Consider the following 22,249-nt stretch of genomic DNA (forward strand, 5'->3'; position numbering starts at 1 on the left):
CTGTTCACTAAGTTGTTGTAAAAAACACAAAGAAAAACCATGTTCTAGACCCCAAGTTGAAGCAGTTCCCAAGATACGCAGAGATAATGTAGACTATGAATATCCTTCTGAAGACACAGTACCAATGGAAAAACTGAAGCTGCTTGGTTTGTGTAAAGTATTTTAAAAATATTTTATGATAGATTATCAATTCCAACACTCAAAACACTTACCAGTGTTTTAAGTTTTAGTATTGCTGGGTGATGGTCAAACCGGAAGGACAGTGTTGGGTCAACCAATCTTATAAATTATATTGTTATATTTTCTATTATTGATACTAATAAATATTATTTTAAAAATAAAATTCAAATGTGTGTGAGTGAGATTATATTTATAATTTCAGATCCCTCCTGGATACTTCCCACTTTAAGGACTGTTTGGTATTCATTTATTAAAATAAAATTAATATTGTTAAAGTAAAACTTCTTAAGGCGCGACATGGGGGTGACTCAGAATTTTTTTCTGACAGAAATAACACTCAGTAAAAAAGTCATTTGAAACCTTTTTTAAACTGTTATAATTTTATATTTTTAAAAAATATTTCAAATTGCTCAGTAATATTTTTTTAAGTCTCCAAGTGTAGAATTATTTTATTTATTACTACTTTTGTAATAAATAATAAATAAGTTTTCAGTCTGACATTTGCGACATTGCTTTTGGTTTCTTTGTTCATTATTAGGACAGGCAAAGGGTTCGAGGCCATACAGCAATATTTGTTAACATTCAAGGATAACGTTATATTGATATGTACTAATAATAATATAACCAATATAAGAAAATGCTATGAAAAACATTGCTCAAAAGATGATGTTATATTGTCAGCGTTTCCGAGAAAAAAAAATAGCAAAATATCTAACAATGCTCATAGCTCTTCTTTAATATGTAAGTGCTTAGTTGGTAATACAGCTTTATTTAATGTAATACATATTATGTACCTGTTAATTATTATTAATTTTTACTTCAATCGCGCGTAAAGACTACACCCACATACTTTTTTTATATGTGTAAATGTTATAAAATCGTCAATCGCTAGTGCTTTTTGAGTCGATCTTGAAAAAAAAATATGACTCAGAATTATTCACCAATTTTTCTCCTTCCATTGTATATTGTATACATCAACAAGTTTTGTGTTCAAAATTTCTAAGCATGGAGGAGAGTATGGGCATTGCAATAGTGAATTCTATCTGTGCACCTAGATTGCAAATATGGCACTTTAAATTGCAGTTGGAAAAAAGTCAGCTGAACACACTGATTTAGTTCTTCACACGGATGTCAGGTGGTTGAGTTGCGGGAAATAAGTATAAAGTAATAAGGAGCCCTAGAAAGGTTTCAAGAATTATTGCCCAAAATAACTGCTTTTCTTGTTGAATGAGGTGATGAGACTGAGATGCTGAAAAACTGAAAATAACTGACTGATTTGGCATTTTTGACAGATATCACAATGCATTTAAACAAAATTAACTTGGAGCTTCAAGGTAAAGGAAAAACTATTATTGAGATGATTACCGCAATAAACACATTTAAAAGTAAATTGCAAGTTATGATAGATCAACTGAAGAGAAAGGATCTAAAAAAAAATTTCATCTCTCAAAGCAAGGATTCCTCAGTTGAATTATGATATTTATGAGGGAGAATTATCAAACATATTGGGCCAATTCCAAATGCGTTTTTATGATTTCAGTAAATTGGCAAATATCTCATAATTTATGAGTTATTCTAAAACATTGAGGAATTAGCTACTGAAATGGCAATTTAGTTTTTTAACATGGACTCATATTCTGTTGAAAATGAGTTTTTGGACATTGTGAGATATTCATCTCAAAGCCTGAAAAAAAGATCTGATCAGAAATTCTGATGTTTTATTTGTGAAGATAATTAATATCCGAATCTAAGACAAAACGCCCTTCCACTGGCAATAAATCGGCAATGTTTGGGTTAACTTACTTGTGCGAGTCTGTATTTTCTCAGATAATAAATAATTAAGAGTTGAGATAAAGATAATTAAGTCAAAATATCGAAATCGACTAACTGATGAACATATGTCATCATGCTTGCAATTAGCACATGGTAATTACATACCATCTTATGAAAAGTATGCTGAAGACATGCTGTGTCACTCACTTTAGTTAAGTTTAGATTTTTAGACACTAGAACTCAGTTGTTTTGTAAGAACCAATAAGCTCGCAATTTTCAGACTCTCAGAGTAGATCGATCGTAATCTAACAATTTTGAGGTAGATCGCCAGCAGTTCATGCTTGAGTACCCCTGTTATAAGATATTCATAAATTACTTACATCTAAAAAGAATATGTGTGTTTCGACTTGATAAAATAATTAACACATTTTCATTCTATAGCCATTGTATACTTGGACCCATCGAAATAATACTTATACCATAAGATGCAGCAGGTTTTAGTATAGGTTATATATGACATGTTGGTGATAACTTATCCAGAACCTATATTTTTTGACCTAGAAATACCTATAAAGGGCGTCCCAAAGTGATGGGATATGAAGTGAAAGTTCCTTAAGTACCGTAGTTAGGGTAATTTACAGAACGAAGACTATGTTATTTTTAAAAGTTAGTAATTCTGCATTCAAAGATTTTCTAAAAATTATTTGCCTCGTCTCAGAATCGACCCGACTTAAATGTAAAAAAAGTTTTTCGATCAAAAAGACAAGAGGGATCACATTTTGATGATTTGATTAATTCATTTATAAAAAAATACCCACATAATTGACTACTTTCTCTATGTAACATAAAAAGAGTTATTAGTTTTTGGCCATTCTTTCGATTGGCATCGTAAAAGTAGGGGTGTTGTTTTTTACATTAAAGTTGGTTTGATTCCCAGAGGGGCAAGTAATTTTTAGAAAATATTTGAATGCAGAATTACTAACTTTTAAAAATAACAATGTCTTCTCTCAGTAAAATACCCTATCTACGATATTTAAGATACTTTCCCTTCATGTCCCATAACTTTGGGACGCCCTGTATATTTGGAACACAAACACACACCAGAGATTCATAGTAGAGATCAATCATGTGTAATCATAATGAGCTACAAAGCTTAATGTGACTAATGAGGAGTGTTTGTCTATTACGCTAGTATACTAAGTTTATGGTTAGTAAACTTTCGGTGACTAAAGGGCGATATGACAAGTATTGTACTTTCAAAAAGCGCGTACATCTCCCTAAAAGTCCAGCAACAGTCTTATGATGCCTCTGGTGTGGGCAACAGATTGTGGGTGACAGAGAAAAAAACATCAAGTGACAAGTACCGGGGCTCGTTTGTCCTCCTCCATAAAATTCAAATATTTTTATTCAAAATAGGATGTGACATCACTTATTGAAAGTCAAAAACTACTACCCATTCCAAAATGAATGCCTCAGATCTGAGAAGAACGGGCGCAACAAACTCAGCGGGCTTTTTTTTCCTTCATCGAAAAAATATGTTTACAAAGTAATATTGTACAATTAAACATATTATTTAATAGCCTGAGGGCGGTCACTCATGGTATTTTTATATTTCAGTTTAATTCAAGCTTATTTGGTACTTCTGAATTTACCATATAACTTGGTTTATTTACATATCTCATGAAGTTATGAAAAATACGTAATAATCTGAAACCTATATTTTTAACCCTAGTGTTCAAGTTTTTTTTTTGTTTCAGGACAGTCTGAAGATATTAAGAAGTGCCTAGAAAATCCCAATGTTAGAGCTATATTAGAAGAATTAGACAAATCAACACAACCTGATAAGTTAATTAGTAAATATATGCAAGAACCTATTTTTACTGAATTTGTTGATGCTTGTTTAGGAGTAGTTCAAAATCAATCTAGTAATGATTAAATTTACAAAAGTTTGTCTTTTAAGTAAAATCTTAAAATTTGTTTCAATAAAATAAAGTTTAAAAAAATATTTATCACATTTTTATTAATGCCTAAACATATTAATCATTGTAAAACATTCGAAGCAAATTATCTATTTCTTCTGATCTCTTCTTTCCTTCATCAATTGTTTTTTCTAACTCTGTCAGGGCTTTAGTACACATGCTGCCCTTTACAAGTCTTTTATCTACAGCTTCTATTATACTCTGTAATTTGGTACAATCTTTTTCTTGCAAGGCAGGGTATTCCAAGAATTCTTCATCAACTCTTCGTCGTTTTGCTTCTATATAATAATCTATCTCATCTTTGAATTCATTAACTTTATGTTTCATATCAGCAATTACTTTGACATTATATAACCAATCCAGATTGCGAAATCCGTCTAGTGCATTCTTATCGTAAATTGCAAAATATGTTTCAAAATCTTTTATTCTCGTGAATTTTTCGTACACTATTACATTCAATATATCTACAGGATGAAGTTGATTTAAATTTTTGACAAACCCATCACATGCTAAGGAAATATTATTCAAGTCTTTAGGTATGAGAGCAACAACTTTACACACCACATCAGAGTCAGTTAGCCAACCAATTTCTTCACAATACTGTTGGACTTGATTTTGCACACATGAATTCTTTAAATGATTTTTTAGTTTAGGAATCTCCAATTTCAGATGTTGCATTATAAATCGTATTGACTCCAAATTACCACCATTTTTGACATTACTATGTATAAACTCATATGGCTTAGGATAAGGTGAAGAGTTATTTAAATACTTTTTGAATTCAAGTGGAAATGATGGGTAGTTGATAAGGTTTTCATCAGTCAGAACATCTGTCAATTTATCTACAGATACATTGTATAGATCGACTAATTTTCTCAAATCCGTCATCACATCCTTGACTCTCAAATCGTGTTCTGACCTCAATCGATGCCATAGCTCATTACCCAAATATCTTTCACATAATCCTTTTACAGAGTCAATTTCTATTGATGGTGGTTTCGGGCACCGTTTAGCAAGCCACTTCATAGCACTTTTTGTTGACAAACTCAAGGATTCTGCAGCGTTTTCTGGATTTAAAACATATATTTTAAAATCAGATATAACTTTGTCTTCCATGTGTTTAGATAATAATGACTTAAGATCATTTTCAAATATTGTATTATTTATCTTGGTTGTAATAATTGCTATAGGCACCACATGATATACAACCATTTTCTTTAAAACATTTTCAATTATATCTATATTATAATTTATTTCATGGCACATATAAAATATTAGCCCATTAGACCCTTGAAGAACTTCTTCATGATTTTGGCATTTGTCCTCTATTATCAGTGTTACAGATGTAGCAAAATCCATTAAATTATTCCATGATTGCTTTTTTAAATGTATAAGGCCATTTACAGTCATAGAAAATTCACCACCAAATGCATTTAAAAGCCATCTCTCAATATTAATTTTTTTATATGCCCAAGTATTTGAGCCTGGCGCAACAAGTGTCAACTTCCAAAAGAAGCACTTATCATAAGGATAGTTAATTTGTTTCATTCGTTTAAGCAATGGAGATTTTATAAGTTCCATGATGTTATATTTCTCTGGAGGTGGCAATTCATTTAACTCTCCTTTGAATTTATAACCTCTGTGAAACGCATTCATTTGTTTTAATGCCGAATCTTCTGATAACCTTTTTAAAAATCTAGCTTTCTCTTTAGGTGTTTTATCGGATAACCAAATAGGTGTATCATCAAGTAGACGTCGCCTTTTAAAATTTCTGATGGTGTGTTTCTTCCACATATTAAACCATTTTTTCATTAAAGTTTTAGTCCAGAAAATTTCAGCATTAAGCTCAGCAGAACTTATATCTTCTACTAGTTCATTTATAACTTCATCAGTATAACCTTTGGCAAACATTATAAGATTATTTAATTTATCCATTTCTTCTTTAATGCACATTTCAACACATTCTTTATTTAACTCATCCAACAACTCTTCAATGAGGTCTTGAGATTCTTTCTCAACCTTTTGTTTAAATAATTCTGCATTAACTTCAGCAATTCTTTTCATCTCGGCTTGTCTTTTCTCTTCTAGTTCTCTTTTCAGTTCTAGTTCCTTCTTTTCCTGTTCCTTTTTCCGAATTTCTTCTAGCCGTTTCATTTCCTCTTGTTTGCGACGTGCTTGTTCTTGTCGTCTCACTTCTTCGTTTTTCCTTTCTATTTCTCTTAATTCGGCATCTTTTTTAATTCTTTCTATTTCTTCTTCACGCTTCTTTTTCTCTTCGTTTAATGATAAAATTTCACTATTTATGGGCTGTTCATTATGATCAAATTCATACACATTATTTTCTTGTAAAATTGTTTTAGTGGTTTCTAATATCTTATTTTTGCTACTAAATATTGAATACTTTTGGTTACTTGAAGTGAAAGGTTCATTTGCTTGCTTAAATAAGGTTCCTGGTGAGAGTTTATTAGGTCCACTTTCGTCATTCGTAGTAACCAATGGTTTTTGTGAAGACGCAAAAATACTTCCTTTCTTTACATCATTTTTTAAGAAAATGTTAGTAGTATTTGCACTAGCAAATAAACTTTTTATAGGAACTGAGCTATCGTTGCTTGGTGGTAATGTAGGTGCAAATATTGAACCCCCTGTTTGAGTTTTGGAAAATACATTGGTTTCATTTTTGCTTGTGAACAAATTTTGACTTTGCTCATGATCACTTTTTTCTAGCTTAAATAAGCTTGAACTGCTAATTTTGCTATTGGATGTTATAGAACCGAATATATTTTTAGGAGGTACAGATTTTACATCAGGAGTAGCGTTAGGTTTGGAAAATTTAAAAACGTTCTTTATATTATCTGAACTTATCTTTTCAGGTGATATTTTTATAACCGCAGGCACGTCAAGAGGTGTAGCAGGTTGGAAAAAGAATGGTTTACTTCTATTCTTCTTACTTGAAGGAGTAAATAAGCTTGTCTCTTTTGGTATATCTGGTTTTGATTCTTTTAGTAAAACTGGTTCTGGAGTATTAGTTTTTTGATGTTGGATTATTTCGTTAATTACGAAACTCTTCACGCCATTGTTGAGCTTATGTAATTCATTTTTCAGAGCTCTTATATCTTTATTACTATCATTTAATGTGTTATAGCCCAGATCTTCAGCAATCAAAGCCATATCTTTTAATCTACCATCAGAATTAAAACTGGAATAACAAATATGATTCTTATAGTCATAGTTTGGTAAATTGCCACCAGAGATTACACCTGCCACATTACTCTTACGTTTAGACTCTATGAGTTCTATTGATCGTGCCATAGGGTAAGGATCACTGTCCTCAATAAACTGATTGCGATCTAATATGACCGATACATCTTGATCAGACTTGGAGCATCGCAGACCATAATGACATATAAAAGCATGCATGCTTTCGAAGGATTCAAATGCGAGAGAGTTAATTAAATCTTCAGCTGGATACTTCGAACCACCTCTGGGGGCATAGGCTTTAACTATTCTAACCAGTGCTCTAGCGCGAACATCATTGAAATAACGTAGAAGAATACAAGCTTGGAGGTAAGTTGCCTCATCACGAACCAAACGAAAAAATCTGACATAGTTGTTGTTGTCAAGTGCAGCAAAAATTTTGATTGCAAATAGGATTGGTGCCGATTTTTGGATATCAAGAGGCAACTGTTTAATCTGAAATGAAAATAAAATACAAAATATTATATATTCAATGTTGAACAAACAACCCAAACATTTGATCCAGTGTTTTGTATTTTCTTGTAAAATACCCCCACCTACCTCCCACCAGAAATTGGCATCACCGAGGTTAAGTAACGCAATATATCCCCTAAACTCGGCCTCGTTTGGTTTCAGATCGGCCGTGGCGTCAGAATACATGTGCTTCAGGGTTTGCAAACACTTGGTCAGGTTGTCGGTATTGAGTTTCTGGTCGAACTGTGTGTGTTCAAGGTCGGCGAGGCGTGCCGCGCAGTGAGCATGGAAACGAGCACACATTTCCACTAGGTGTATTGAATCTGAAATGAAATGTTTTAAATAATTAATATAAATATATCTCATTACAAAATTTTGGCAAACATTATCAACATTACAACAGCTGCTAGTCTTAGAAAGGCTTACAGCTTCTATATGAATCAAGTTGGAATCAAACTAAAGCCGGGGTACCTCAGGGCAGTGTACTTGGACCATTATTATTTCTACTATATATCAACAACCTACCAAATATTACAGAAAATAAGTGTGTGTTATATGCTGACGACATTACAATAATTATCCTTGACATAAACTCAAAAAGACCATACGACTCGGGCATGAATGATGAAATCATTAAAATCGACAAGTGGTTAGAAAGTAACAATTTAAATATTAATATAATAAAAACAAATCTTGTACAATTTAAAAATTATAATACCATTTATCCAACCATTAGAAACAAAACATACAATGAAATTAAAATTGATAAGGTTGAAAATACCAAATTCTTAGGCATAATAATGGATAATAATTGTAATTGGAAAGCTCACGTTGAAGCATTATGCAAACGTCTTAATAAGTTTGTTTTTGCAATAAGGAGAATAAAAAAAACTATATCAGAAAAAGCGGCTTTAACGCCTTACCACGCTTACGTGGAATCTATAATTAGGTATGGTATCATAATATGGGGTAACTCAACAGTAATAAATAGAGTCTTAATAGCGCAAAAAAATGTTTTGAGGGCTGCAGCTTTACCCGTATTTAAAAAATATAACTTATTAACAATTGTTGAATTATACATGTTTGAGTGCAGTATGTTTGTTCGAAAAAATTTTAGCGAATTCAGTAAACAGGAAAACACTTCACTTTTCCCATCCAGGGATCCCACCAAACTACAAGTGCCTTGCTGTAGAACTACATTATTTCAGAGAAACTGTTTTTGTATGTGCATAATAATCTATAATCACATCCCAAAAATAATAAGAGAGGTATCGTCAAATAGGAATTTCTCATCTAAATTGAAAATATACCTTAGTAAAAACTGCTTATATTCATTAGACGAATATTTTCAACTAAAAACTGGACTATATATTATATAATACTGCTACTAATCTTTTGTTAAATTGATATTATTGTTACTAATGATTTAGAAATGTATTTTATAAAATTTGCACGTCATAAATGGGGCAAACATGTACTTAATAATATTTATGTAACATCAATCTAACATGTTTATGCAAATAAAAACTTTGACTTTGACTTTTTTTGACTTTCTATTTATTTATTTATTTTACCGTTTAAACGCTTTTCAACGCACCTGTTTAACAGCATAGTTGTATTATATGTAAAAACACATATGTTGTGTTTTGTCAACTAATGTGTTGTACATAATAAATAATAACTTCCAATAGTAAACAATAACTAATAATAATAAATAATCACTTTTACATACGTAAAATATACAAGCTAACTACAAAGATATAATCTTGATTATAAATACCTGCACAGCACAGAGCTTGTTGTGTTATGTCCTTACGAATGCTGCGCAAACGATCCCACATGAAATGAAACCAATCAGCCAATGTTACCTGGAAACATTAGGTACAAACAATTACAATCTGTTCATCTGAAACCACAATACTGTAACTTCATACTACAGCGCTCGAAGCGACGCACGCACACATAAAGACGATTGACACGTCCGATATGCAATCTTGGGAAGACGAAACTATTGATATAAATTTCAAGGAGACCGCTGAATTACGCTACTTTTCTATTGTAGAAATTGAATAAATACATTTTTAACTAAATACATAATAATATGTTAAGAGCAAACAGTTTTTGGTTGTCAACTGGGGGGCTCTTTAATAGGTAATTTTGATAGTATATTATATTGAGTTTGTATGTATGCAAAAATATGCATTTTTTATGGAATAGGAGGACAAACGAGCGTACGGGTCACCTGGTGTTAAGTGATCACCGCCGCCCACATTCTCTTGTAACACCAGAGGAATCACAAGAGCGTTGCCGGCCTTTTATACTAATGTATACAGATATCAATCAAATTAAATTGATATGATAGAGGACCTGTCTGGTGGTGTCAGCAATCTCATGCAGCAAATATGCACAAGTCTTCATCAGGACACGTGGAGGTCTCAGCTCGTAGCACATAGGCATCTCTTGGTCAGCTGAGCTACGACTGTACTGCTTCACTGCACGCCAAGTCTCTAGTTCACCATCTGAGTCCACCACCGTTTCTAATGTCATCACCTGCCAAATGAAACATATTATTCTAGAACAGTCAGTTCTTCTATCTGCTTAGTGTGATACATTGTGTAGCCTATCTGTTAATGTCCATGCCCAAAATAATTTGGAACTTCCTGGAAGCAAATGGAGTAAGAAAAATGCATCCATAACAAATCTATTCTCCACATGATGTGGCATTTAAAATGCCCTCAAGAAATTAATAGATGTAGATTAGGTAATATTAGATTTTTTATTTTTAACACAACTACTAACATGATTATCAATTACTATGATCAGCTCTAACAAGACTGATGGAACAAAATACTGAACTAATGTTTCCTGAGCTTATAATTTTTTTATTATTACACATCCACCAGTCCCTTAAAGTTATAGTTGTACAGCCTCAAGATAGATAAGGAATATAAACCTGATAGGTCTCAACCTATCAAAATAAAATAAAAAATATAACTCTGAAATTTAACTCTTTGTTTGTTTTTTTATGAAACATTGCGGCTAAGGGTTTGGTTGATAAAAAAAATAAAAAGTGAATAATAAAACTTATTTTATTATTTTATGAACTGAACTTATATTTAAGGACTTTATTTTAGATTTTCCATAATATATAGAATAAAACACTGTTTCACACATTCAAATTTGTCAAATGTATTAGGTAACTAACAAACCTGATGTTCAGCCTGTCTGTGCAGCAATTCTTTCTCCGGACACATGTCTGGACATGTTCCAATGGTAGCACCTCCTACTTTCACCCTTGAGCCTGCCCCGCCCCATGAACGTAGGATCCTGCATTTTTAATTATTAATATGTAAGAATAAATAAAAGAATGTTTAAATGTTACCAAATGTTGTTCCAAGAATGTCATTAAGATGGTTAGGTATCACAATATTTTTCTGAATTTTGATTTGTGAACTGTTTATTACTTTTTAACGCAGCAAGCTAGAGTGGCGCGCGGAGAACGACATTCGAAAGAAAAGCGTTGGGAGGTTTTAGTCGCAATGGAGCGTTATTTATTTATTTGGAGGTGGTGGGTATTTGTCTAGTGACTAGTCCTGATGAGTCCTAGTAACACGTACGTAGGCGTAGTCAAGCCCTGCCGCCTTTACGACCCTACGCAGGATCTTCTTGACCCCATTATTATAAACAGCACCTGGGAGCAGGCTGTAATCGTCAAGGATGGTGTTACATTTATGCATTAGTGGGCCGCAATCGAAGAGGATATGAATTGGCGTTTCATCAGTTTCAAGGCAAAATCTGCAAATTTTATCGGCGACAGTGCCCATTTAGCATCCGGGTAAGTGTGCATAGATTTTTTCTGTTCAGTGAAAAAGGAGCGTTGGTCGGGAGAACAAGCACTTTACGCTCATTACGGTGCAATGAAAGTACTGGGGTCGTTAAGCTGAGTAAGATATTAAATTAGATAGTAAGATTTAGAGCTTCAAGATCTACCGAACATATAGAAATATCCATACCCAATATCTTCTGAATCGGCTTATAAGATAATAAGAGACGAGACGAGCAGAACGTTTACCTGATGGTAATTGATTCGCCCTGCCCATTACAATGCAATGTCCCTTAGGATTCTTGAAAAACCAAAATGTTAAGTCTCATTTGCCCAGTAATTCTATTAGCTACGTCCGCGGCGCCCTTTAGACCGAAACACAATAATGCTTACACATTACTGTTTAACGGCAGAAATAGGTGCCATTGTGGTACCCATAATCAAGCTGGCATCTGGAAACTTCTTTCCTAGCAATTGTTCGAACTGTAATAATTACTTGCCCAATGATTAATCTGTTTTTCATGGATTACCTTGCGTTTTTTTATTGCGCATTTTATCATCATTTTTTTCGCAAATTATTAAAAAAAATTTTTGATCCACACAAAGTCATTTCCGCTCGCGCCTACATCCTGAGTATAATTGGGATTCATATTATTCTTTTTAATATTTAATAATAAAATACCTTATATTAACATGAGAATATTTCACAGCGATTTCCTCACAAAATAGTCACTACTTTAAGTGTGTGCTCCTCATTTAAGTAATTAAAAATTTCTTTAAATAGGGGTTTAAGTATGAAATTGCCATTTTATTGAATAGGTACTCCGAATTGACATAGAACCTTCATGGTTTGTGATTTTTGAGTAAACTTTTTTCACATTGTACCTATGTAGTTCTATTAAAAAAATTGCAACATTCGGTTATCAAGTTTTTGTTGTCTTTTTATTAAGCTTAAACAAGAAATATGGATGCTTCGAAAATTAGAATGATTTTTGAATACGAGTTCCGATCGCACCGTGCGATTTTGGTTTGAACGATTTCGTGATGGAAACTTTGACTTGAAGAACGAACCACGTGGCAGACCGCCCCCCACACAGGTGAATAACCAATGTATTGAATGAGATGGTGAAAGCCGATCCGAGCCAAACTAACCAGGAATTAGCGCATGGTTTAACGTTACCTCACCAACAATATTGACTCATTTGCGTCAAATCAATAAAATAAAAAAATATGAAAAATAGGTGCTTCATGATTTGACTTAACTGCAGAATGAAACTCATGTTGAAACTTGTGTTGCCTTGTTGAATTGACAGAAATGAAGGAATATTGGATCGAATTGTGACATGCGATGAAAAGACGATAACCGTAAGCGAAAAATGCAATGGCTAACCCCAGGTCAAACGCCGCAACAGTATCGTAAAGCAAAGCTTATCAATAAAAAGGTAATGGTAACTGTTAGGTGGTCTCAGCATGGTGTTATTCACTATAGTTTTCTCCGATCTGGTCGCGCAATAACGGCAGATGGCTAGGTAGGACAATGATAGCAAAACTAGCAGTGAAACAGCCCAGACTAATAAATCGATTATCACCATTATTGCTCCATGATAACACGAGAACTCATACAGCACGAGAAACGGTTTTAACTCTCCAGGAACTCCAATTAGAAAACATTCATCACCCTCCGTATTCGGCAGATCTTGCTCCAAAGGACTACCATTTTTTTCGTGATTTGGACAATTTTCTACATAATAAAGTTTTCTCCTCAGGAGACAAAATAAAATGCTTTATAAATAAATATGTTAAATAAAAAAAGGAAATTTCAATTTTTCAGTACAAATCGTCAATTTCATACTTTAACCCCTAATAATTTTAAAATGAAAATACACAACCATATTTGTTTGAACTAATTCCATTTTGATGTGTAGTTTTCATGGTATGGTGGGAGTACAATAACAAAAAAAAAGATAATAGAACACGAGCATATTAACAAGTGAATACATGTACCTGTCTCGTGAGTCAAGAATCCTCCATTTTTCATCTGGTGTTAGTGAAACTTTAGATCTGAGTTGGTTCAGCTCCGTAGCAGCTTCAGATGTACTGAGAGTGGTTTGGGTTGCCACAATCACTGGGGACTCAATACCACTGGTTGGTTGAACCCTGTGATTTAGAATTTTAATTATTATATTGATCAATTTGGTTCTTAAATGTTTTGGTATATAATACCTGCAGTTTTATATTATGAGGGCAATTGCATAAATCTGTGGATCTTTGGTACCATCTATATTTGCTCAGGCATGTCATTGACCCTAAGTATTGGAAGTGTGAAAATCGAGTCTAAGACACAGGTATAAAAAAATATTTAGTTACCTTAGCTCAACTGTAATTTAATAAGATATGAAGAATACTCAATGGAAAAATTGCTGTACTAACTAGCCCACTCTCACAGTAGCAATATCCTCACACTCCACTTGCCCTGTGCTTACCTGGGGCGTAAAAGAATAGGGGGTCCCAGGCCATTTTATGACATCAGCTCAAACGGGCCAGACTCATCTGGATTACTTATCTCTCACACAGATACTGTAATGCTTCTGGTGTTGCAGGAGAACATGGGTGGCAGTGATCACCTAGCACCAGGTGACAACTACACTAGTTTGTTCTTGTTGTTCATAAAAAAAGGTACATCTTCTTCCTTACTATCCATAAGGGTGTACTTTTGGTGTAACCCTACATACATAAAGATGAGATACCCTTATGCGAGAAACTATTCAATTGTATGACTTTTGCCAACCTTCATAACAAAATTGGATAGTCAATCATGCTATTTACATATTATTATACTTACTGAGCTTTTGGTCTTGGAGGGTCTTGAACCTTCTTCCTTGGTATAGTTTGTTTAATCTTTTGAGCTATTTTATTTGTATTTTCAATCTCCATAGCTAAAATATGAAAGGTAATAATATTAAATATTGAGAAATCAAAAGAATTCAAAAATTTTTGTTCAAATTAGTATTTTAAATCATTTATTGAATGTCAAAAACCACATCTACCTATTCAAAAATCTATAATACAGACCTGAGAAGAATCTAGAAACACAGTTGGCTCAAGCTATTTCAATAAAAAATGGTTGCAGTATTAAGACTTTTTTCTTTTAGGGTGGAATGACACAAATTCTACTACATTTTATTAGGTTTAGGTACTTTTAAGGTGTGGAGTATAACAGTAAGTGAATACATACGTTTTTGTCGTGGCACTCTATAAATAGCACTGCCACTCATAGCAGTTAATTCCTCTTCAACATCAGAGTCTGGTAGCCAATCTGGATCATCATCCTTCTTACTTTTTCTTCTTCTGTGAAATTAAATAGCAATTTTCTTCACAATTTTTTTTATAAAACATTTATATATAAAATAGTAAAATAAACACAATACAGCAGGACCTCTATAATCCGAACTCCCTACTCACTGTTTAGTGCATGCTAAGACATAAGTTTAGTTAAAGTGTATACTCATGCCTTTAATGAGCTGACCTTGTAGACATTTTCAAATTCTCGGGTTCAAATCCCGGTAGGTGCAAGCATTTATATAATGAATATGTATGTTTGTTTCCGAGTCATGGATTTTTAAATGTATTTATGTATGTTTATATGAATTTATGTATGTTTAAGTAAGTATATTGTATTAAGATATATCATTGTCTTGTAACCCATAACACAGGCTATATATGATTAACTTGGGGCAAGATAATTTGTGTAAAAAGTGTGTCAATATTATATTATATATTATTATTTTATTTACCATTACCTCCCGACTATGAAACTAAAATATTGAATTTCTTTAAAAAAAAGTTGAAGCAACATTGCATTTATAGATATTAGTACAGTTCAGTGCTGCCCTGTTTGTGAAACTCGTGTACTAAAGCCGCTTTACAATCCATAACCCTACATTCATAGATGAATATACATTTAAAATTTCAAAATACTATCTATTTGTTTAATTACATAAAAATACCCTGCAGATTACTTCAGATCCAAATGCTCCAGGAATCTGAATAGGGGGTAAATTTTTAGAGTTTAGATTAAAGAGGTACTGCTGTAATCATATTTTTAAATACATAAAAATGACAGAACCCATTTTAATGACATTTTCAATTCTGCCCAGTAAGTGAGGCTGTAAATGAAAATATTGGTGAGTCATTGGTTCAACATTTGTTCATAATGTTTTATTTCATAGTAAGCGTGTGAGAATTAACAACAAATCTGATTTATATTCTTAATATTGATTGCTAATATATAAGAAAACCTTAAGACTTTTTTACTATGTCACATAAAACAGTGAATTGCTCTTTAGTGGGCTCTTAGCTGGGGTTGTTACCCTAAAATGGTATTGATGGAGATTTAATAACACCAATTTATTTTTACTGCAATGTAATATACAGATTTACCATCATAAATAAGCTAACTGCTGCAATATCGATCAAATTAGTTTAGTAACAAAAAATTTACAAGAACTTTATCATGAGCAACTAGCTAAATCATTGGTTGTAAAGTAAAAATATTTTCCTTTATCTAACTATTTTGAATAAAGATTATTAATTATTATTTACCAGTTGCATAGGATGCCGGCAAGATTATGGGAACCACAACAAGCATTACTTTGTTTCAGTTTGAAGGGTGCCATAGCTCATTAGCTATCAATATCATTATATTACTGGGCAAATGAGACTTAACATTGTATGTCTCAAGGTGACGAGCTGAATTGTAGTGCCACTCAGTGTTTTTGGGTTTTTCAAGAATCCTGAGCAGTACTGCACTGTAATTGGCAGAGTGTATCAATTAACATCAGCTGAATGTCTTACTTGTCTCATCCCTTATTGTCATAAAAAATTAAGTACTATGCTATATTCCAATTATTATTTATTCAATATACAAATAATTGGAAAAGAAGAAAAAAGAGGAAAGAAAAGCAGCCAGATGTTGAGATAAGTATATTATTTTCTTTAATATTTAAACAATATGTGTAATTTTGTCAATACACACAGTTCATATGTGTTCATCTATAAGTATGGTTGTCTCCTCGAGTTCAATGATTGAATGAATTGGATTGTTTTTTAAGATCTATGATCAAATTAAAATAGATACCAACTTCTTCTATTTTTATTTGTTCAAAGATTTTGGCAATAAGTATTGTTACTTACGTGCGTAATTTAGTCCTCGTCACTTCAAACAAGAATCCATCATATGCTCCGGCATTCAGTAAAGCTTTCTCTACTGAACTGTGATTTTCATATTGAATTATGCACATTTGCCGTTTCGGAAGCAGTCGTATCTTATGTACCCGACCAAATTTACTGAAATGTTTCTTGGCTGCAGTGGCATCAAATAGTTCTTCAGGAACATTCGAGCACCTTGACCAACAAAATATTGTGTTATTTTTTTATTTAGATTACATCGAATAGATCTTTATTTATTAAAGTTGTTACTTACGTGATCGAGACTTTGTTGTTATCAGATATCTTACTAGGAGATTCATTAGGTTTTTCTTGCCAGATATCCATAATTCGTTTTAAAAATTTTGACCAACGCCGTCATAACCTTGCTGTTTTTCAATTGACATAAATCTTTTTTCTTACTCTCTTATTTAATTAGAAAGAATCAGGATTAATTGTAAATATAACATAACAATATATTTTCTGCTAGCATTGTCACAAAAATACAAATCACAATATTTATATAAGGAGTAAGAACGAATCCAGATTCCGGAATCACGACAAAAGCGGAAAAATCACAAATAATTTGACTGTTTGAGAAGCCAATAGCGTAATTTGCGAGGCTTTTGGTCTACATAATATGTATTAGCATTTAGCAGCAGCGCCTAGCGCATATAATATAATAAATTAATACACGGTACAATAATCAACTTGCATCAGCTAACATACCATTTGAATTTTGAATTTTGCCAAAATCGAAATGACTTTGACTACTCACTTGACTTGAATTCACTGACCTTAGATTATTAACGGTGACTACAATATGAAGTATGGACTATGAAGTTCATACTTGACAGTTGATACTTATGACTTGACGTTCACATTCAAAGTGTTATTACTATTTTTCTTGGCGTAATGGCTCTGCACATTGGGAGTTTGAGTTTCGACATTTTTTTATTTATTCTTTGATAATTTTGGTAAATTAACGGTATTTTGGATAGGATCTGGGAAAGGAGAGAAAATAATGTAGAAGGGAATACTTTCAATACGTTATATTTAGCTACAACCTAAACAAGGAAGGCCTGTATTGCCTTCTACCAGTGCAAAAGGCTAATAGGCAAAAGATGGGGTATCAGCTCAAAGATAGTACTATGGCTATACACATCCGTCATCAGACCTTCCTTTACCCATGGATCAGTTGTATGGTGGCCCAGGACACAATTGATAACAGTAAAATCGAAGCTACAGAGTCTACAACGCTTAGCGACCGTAGAGGACACATGAGAACCACTCCATCATCCGCGCTCGAATACCTCTTGAATCTTAGACCCTTAGATCTAGTCGTACAGGAAAAGGCAAAGGCAACTGCCTTAAGACTAAGAGCAAACGGTCTATGGAAACAAAACACAGAAACCACTCACTCCAGAGTCCTAAAGGGAATCTTGAAGGAAAAATACCACTTCTTGATGCACCCATGGACAGAACACTGTGCCACCATGTATTCGATCGAAAGTACGATATTCGACTTAATGCGGACACAAATGATAACTGTGGCATCAACGAAGTCAGAATATATACAGACGGATCCAAATCCATACACGGCACTGAAGCCGGCGTCTTCTCGAACGACCTAAATATAAAAATATCAACAACACTAGACAACCTAAACACAATATTTCAAGCAGAATGTATTGGAATCACTAGAGCAGCTCAGACGGTAGCAGCTAGAAATGTCAGAGACCTTAACATAAAGATAATCTCAGACAGTGCATCCGTACTTCAGGCGCTACAAAACAACACCATAACATCTGTCCTTATACGAGTACTGGAATGCCATAACACACTTCAATCTATCGCAAACCAGAACAGAGTCACTCTGCAATCAGCAATGGATTACAGGAGACAGCAACTCACTGAAAATGATGCCGTAGATGAACTAGCCAAAAGGGGATCCGAAGCCGTAGCATATGGACCGGAGCCACTACTACCCATACCTCAGGCCCAAATAAAAAATGGCTACGAGAAAAAACGGAACAATCCCACTTATCACAATGGAGAAACAGCAAAGCGTGCAGGCAAACAAAGAATGCGGTTCCGGTGCCCCCAAAGAGGTTCGCCCGCAACCTGATGAGTCTACACAGAGACCATATACGCACAATTGTAGGTGTAGTCACTGGTCTCTGTCCCTTGAACAAGCATCTGTCTATCATAGGTGTAACAGACAGCCCCTTGTGCAGAGGATGCATGGAGGCAGAGAAAATGCCAAACACGTGCTTATGTAGCGCAGCAGTGTGGCCGAACAACGGGCACAAATATTCCAATCACCAGCATCGCTTCCAGATGCTTGCATAAACTTAAAAAGACTGCTAGACTTCTGAAATGATCTGGGCTGGTTGGAGTAATAAAACATTTTTATAAACGCACAATGGCCTAATTAAGAGGCTAAGTGTGTAATCAGACCAGCTAAACTAACTACCTACAGCCTAATATAATTAAATAGGATAAAATGAGGAAACAACCTCAATCAAACAAATCAAAGTTGAAGCCGACGGTCCAGAGGTCAATGTACGTTGTCTGTGTACTGTTCACTGTTAGTACATTTATTTAAATATTTTATTGAAAGCTTCAATTTTTGAATTTAAAGTTTTTAATTAAATAAATAATTTTGTTATAGTTCTGTGGACTAGTTGACAGGCGGGGATACTTACCACAAACTATCTGTGTCTGTGGACTAGTATTACTTATATTTTTATTTATTTCATATGTATGCAGACCATACTGTAAATACAGGATGGTTTTTTGAGAAGGGCGGTGATGGCCAAATCGGAAACTACGAGACTCAGAGGAAAGCCGTGAAAGGAGTCTTACCCTCGATTTATTTAAATCGAATAACTGCATATTTAGTTTTTTTAATTTGTTGAACTTTTGACGGATAAGACCCGAATGATTTTTAAAAAAAAGTTACATCCTGTATTATTGGAACAATGGACTCTGATGCTGATAAGGATCATTCTTTGCAAATAAATATTTAATGTTAGTTACAATTTTTTTTTAAGATAAATAAAAATAAAAATAAAACAACTGATCGTTACTGCGTAATAAACAAATAATTTAATGCGGTACATTTTTTAGAGGCAGCGCGCCACGTGACGTCCTATTTTCGGCGTTGAATTAGAGTAATAATAAATAATAGAGATACAGTTCTTGGGAATCGGAACTTTTTTATTGGAAATAATCCTCTGATGACAGATCTGCCTGAAATTCCTTAAATCTAAGATTAAACGTTTCTCTAGCTCTCTGTCTTTCTTTTTCATATATTTCAAGTATTCAGAGCAGCTTGAATTGTCGGGCAGCCAGTGCTCTGTGAACGGCTGGATCACTTGGCGTTGCTTAGAGACGTCGCTTCATTGTGTGTCTTCTACCGCATTTATCACGGGGAGTGTTCCAAAGAGCTGTTTCACCTGATTCCTGCCGCCGAATTCCACCTTCGCTCGACACGCCACAAATTAGGATATCATCCCCACTATCTGAATGTGCGGCGGTCCTCCACAGTGCGGTTTTCAAGGAGCTTTCTTCCACGTACTACAAAGCTGTTGAATGAACTTCCTTGTGCGGTGTTTCTGGACAATACGACATGGATAGCTTCAAAAAAAGTATAATTCCTTTGGTGTTGCAAGAAAATGTGGGCGGCGGTGATCACTTAACACCAGGTGACCCGTACGCTCGTTTGTCCTCCTTTTCCATTAAAAAAAAAACAAAAACAATTAGTAGACTCGTCTCCATGGTATGCAGGGCCTGTGTACGGGCCCGTATATTTTATTTTTTAATGACAATAAGGGGCGAGACGAGCAGGACGTTCAGCTGATGGAAATTGCTACGCCCTGCCCATTACAACGCAGTGCCGCCCAGAATTCTTGAAAAACCCAGAAATTCTGAGCAGCACTACAAATTGCGCTCGTCACCTTGAGACATAAGATGTTAAGTCTCATTCTCCCAGTAATTTCACTTGCTAAGGCACTCCCCTTCAGACCGTAACACAATAATGCTTACACATAACTGATTCACGGCAAAAAAGGCGCCGTTATGACACCCATAATCTAGCCGGTAATAATTATACTTACCTACATAAAGCATGGCGAAAATTTGAAAGTATGTAAGTAACTGGCAATTAACGATTAAATGTTTAGTCATAGCTTCATAAGCATTCATTCAAGTTTAAAATATTAGTGTATAATTACGCCTGTCCATATCGGGACCGATGCAGTCGGAGCAATCAAGGCTGTCGACTGGCACAACAAGATGGCGGCGATGAATCAGCACCGATGACGTCACCGCTGTAAATTCGGGTGTCGCATTCCGCTCACGGCCGGCAGTTATATAAAAGAAAGTGGCTCGGTCGCGCAACGACCTTGCGCGGTGAAAGGCGTGGCACAAAACCACAAGTGGCACACTCTACATGAGCCGGAACTAACTCTTCCCACGGATCGCGCCTTGCCAATCTCCTCTCGCCGGCCGCCCGCGCAACTTTCGGTAACCGGTTCATTGATCTTATATAGCGCGAAATGCACTATTTTTAGCTACATAATAAATTATACAGATTATAGGCAATACGTGTTATATGTTTTGTCAATAATCATCACAGCAACATACTACATAACGCACCGCTTTTATTAGAAAGACAATTTGTGAAAGATTATCGAGATTAAGTATCTCGAGCATATGAATAAATACGAGCATAAAAATTTATACGTCTAGATAGAATATGACAGCTGTGAAACTGTAGAAAAAAATTGAGGTTGGAAGTTTACGTCTATTTTGAGCAATACACGCACACCAACACAAATGGACATACAAATCGCGAGTGTAACACGTTGCTTGTCACGCACACCAAAGTAATAATCCTGGCCTGTTTTAAATGGTTGTGCAGCAGTAAGAGGCTCTATCAATACGTATAATTAATAATCTGAGGTATATATTTTATAATACTATGAAATAAAATAAATAAAGCGATCGTAAATAAGTATGTCACTGCCACTGCACACGCGTTGTCTTACTATTGCATATTGTATTGTAATTATAGGCACTTTAATGTGAGCAGGCTATGAAAAACAATGTCTTTCTAGTGCTAATGTCCATTCTAGGACGCCTGCAAAAATGAAATGGAATCCCACCAAAGAAAATTGAGATAATATTTCCGGGTTTTTTACCAATATGTAAGTTTGTAGAGTCAGGGACCAACAGGTAGAGTCTAATCGTTATTTATTTACAGTTAAATCGTGGTTAGGGATTTTGGTTATAAACGTGTTTAGGCATGACTCTACTAAAAATCTTTTTAAACGTAAAAGCATTATGAACTTGTGATCTTGGCAACAAACTTAACATTAGGTACCTAATTGTTTTTGTTACTACAAATCAGTACGAGCCAAGCCAAGTTTTCGATGTCCTTGTTAAAGATTAGGTAGATACTTACCTACCTTCTTCAATGATACTTAACTACTACATTTGTTTGTATTTGTGAGTATTGATTTAGTGCATGTATTAATTACTATAGTACGGTTTTGTCTCAGAATGTAGTCAATTT

General features: G+C 34.2%; 1 protein-coding gene and 1 long non-coding RNA gene across 2 annotated transcripts; one reads left to right on the forward strand and one right to left on the reverse strand.

The window, feature by feature from the left end:
- Window positions 1-3,859, forward strand: LOC126975952 (uncharacterized). The gene is made up of 3 exons (XR_007731815.1): window positions 1-146; window positions 383-419; window positions 3,711-3,859. It is a non-coding gene; the product is annotated as an uncharacterized LOC126975952 (long non-coding RNA).
- Window positions 3,860-3,946: 87 nt separating this feature from the next.
- LOC126975930 (uncharacterized) lies at window positions 3,947-17,464 on the reverse strand. The gene is made up of 10 exons (XM_050824044.1): window positions 16,946-17,464; window positions 16,657-16,866; window positions 14,699-14,811; window positions 14,306-14,399; window positions 13,468-13,620; window positions 10,850-10,967; window positions 10,008-10,190; window positions 9,421-9,508; window positions 7,728-7,963; window positions 3,947-7,622 (listed from the first exon to the last, which is right to left on the reverse strand). The coding sequence occupies exons 1-10, from the start codon at window positions 17,014-17,016 to the stop codon at window positions 3,990-3,992; spliced, it is 4,899 nt and encodes a 1,632-aa protein (XP_050680001.1). The 5' UTR covers window positions 17,017-17,464; the 3' UTR covers window positions 3,947-3,989.
- Between the last annotated feature and the right edge of the window lie 4,785 nt (window positions 17,465-22,249).

The sequence above is a fragment of the Leptidea sinapis genome, chromosome 38 (genome assembly GCF_905404315.1).
Source record: "Leptidea sinapis chromosome 38, ilLepSina1.1, whole genome shotgun sequence".
Classification (NCBI taxonomy): domain Eukaryota; kingdom Metazoa; phylum Arthropoda; class Insecta; order Lepidoptera; family Pieridae; genus Leptidea; species Leptidea sinapis.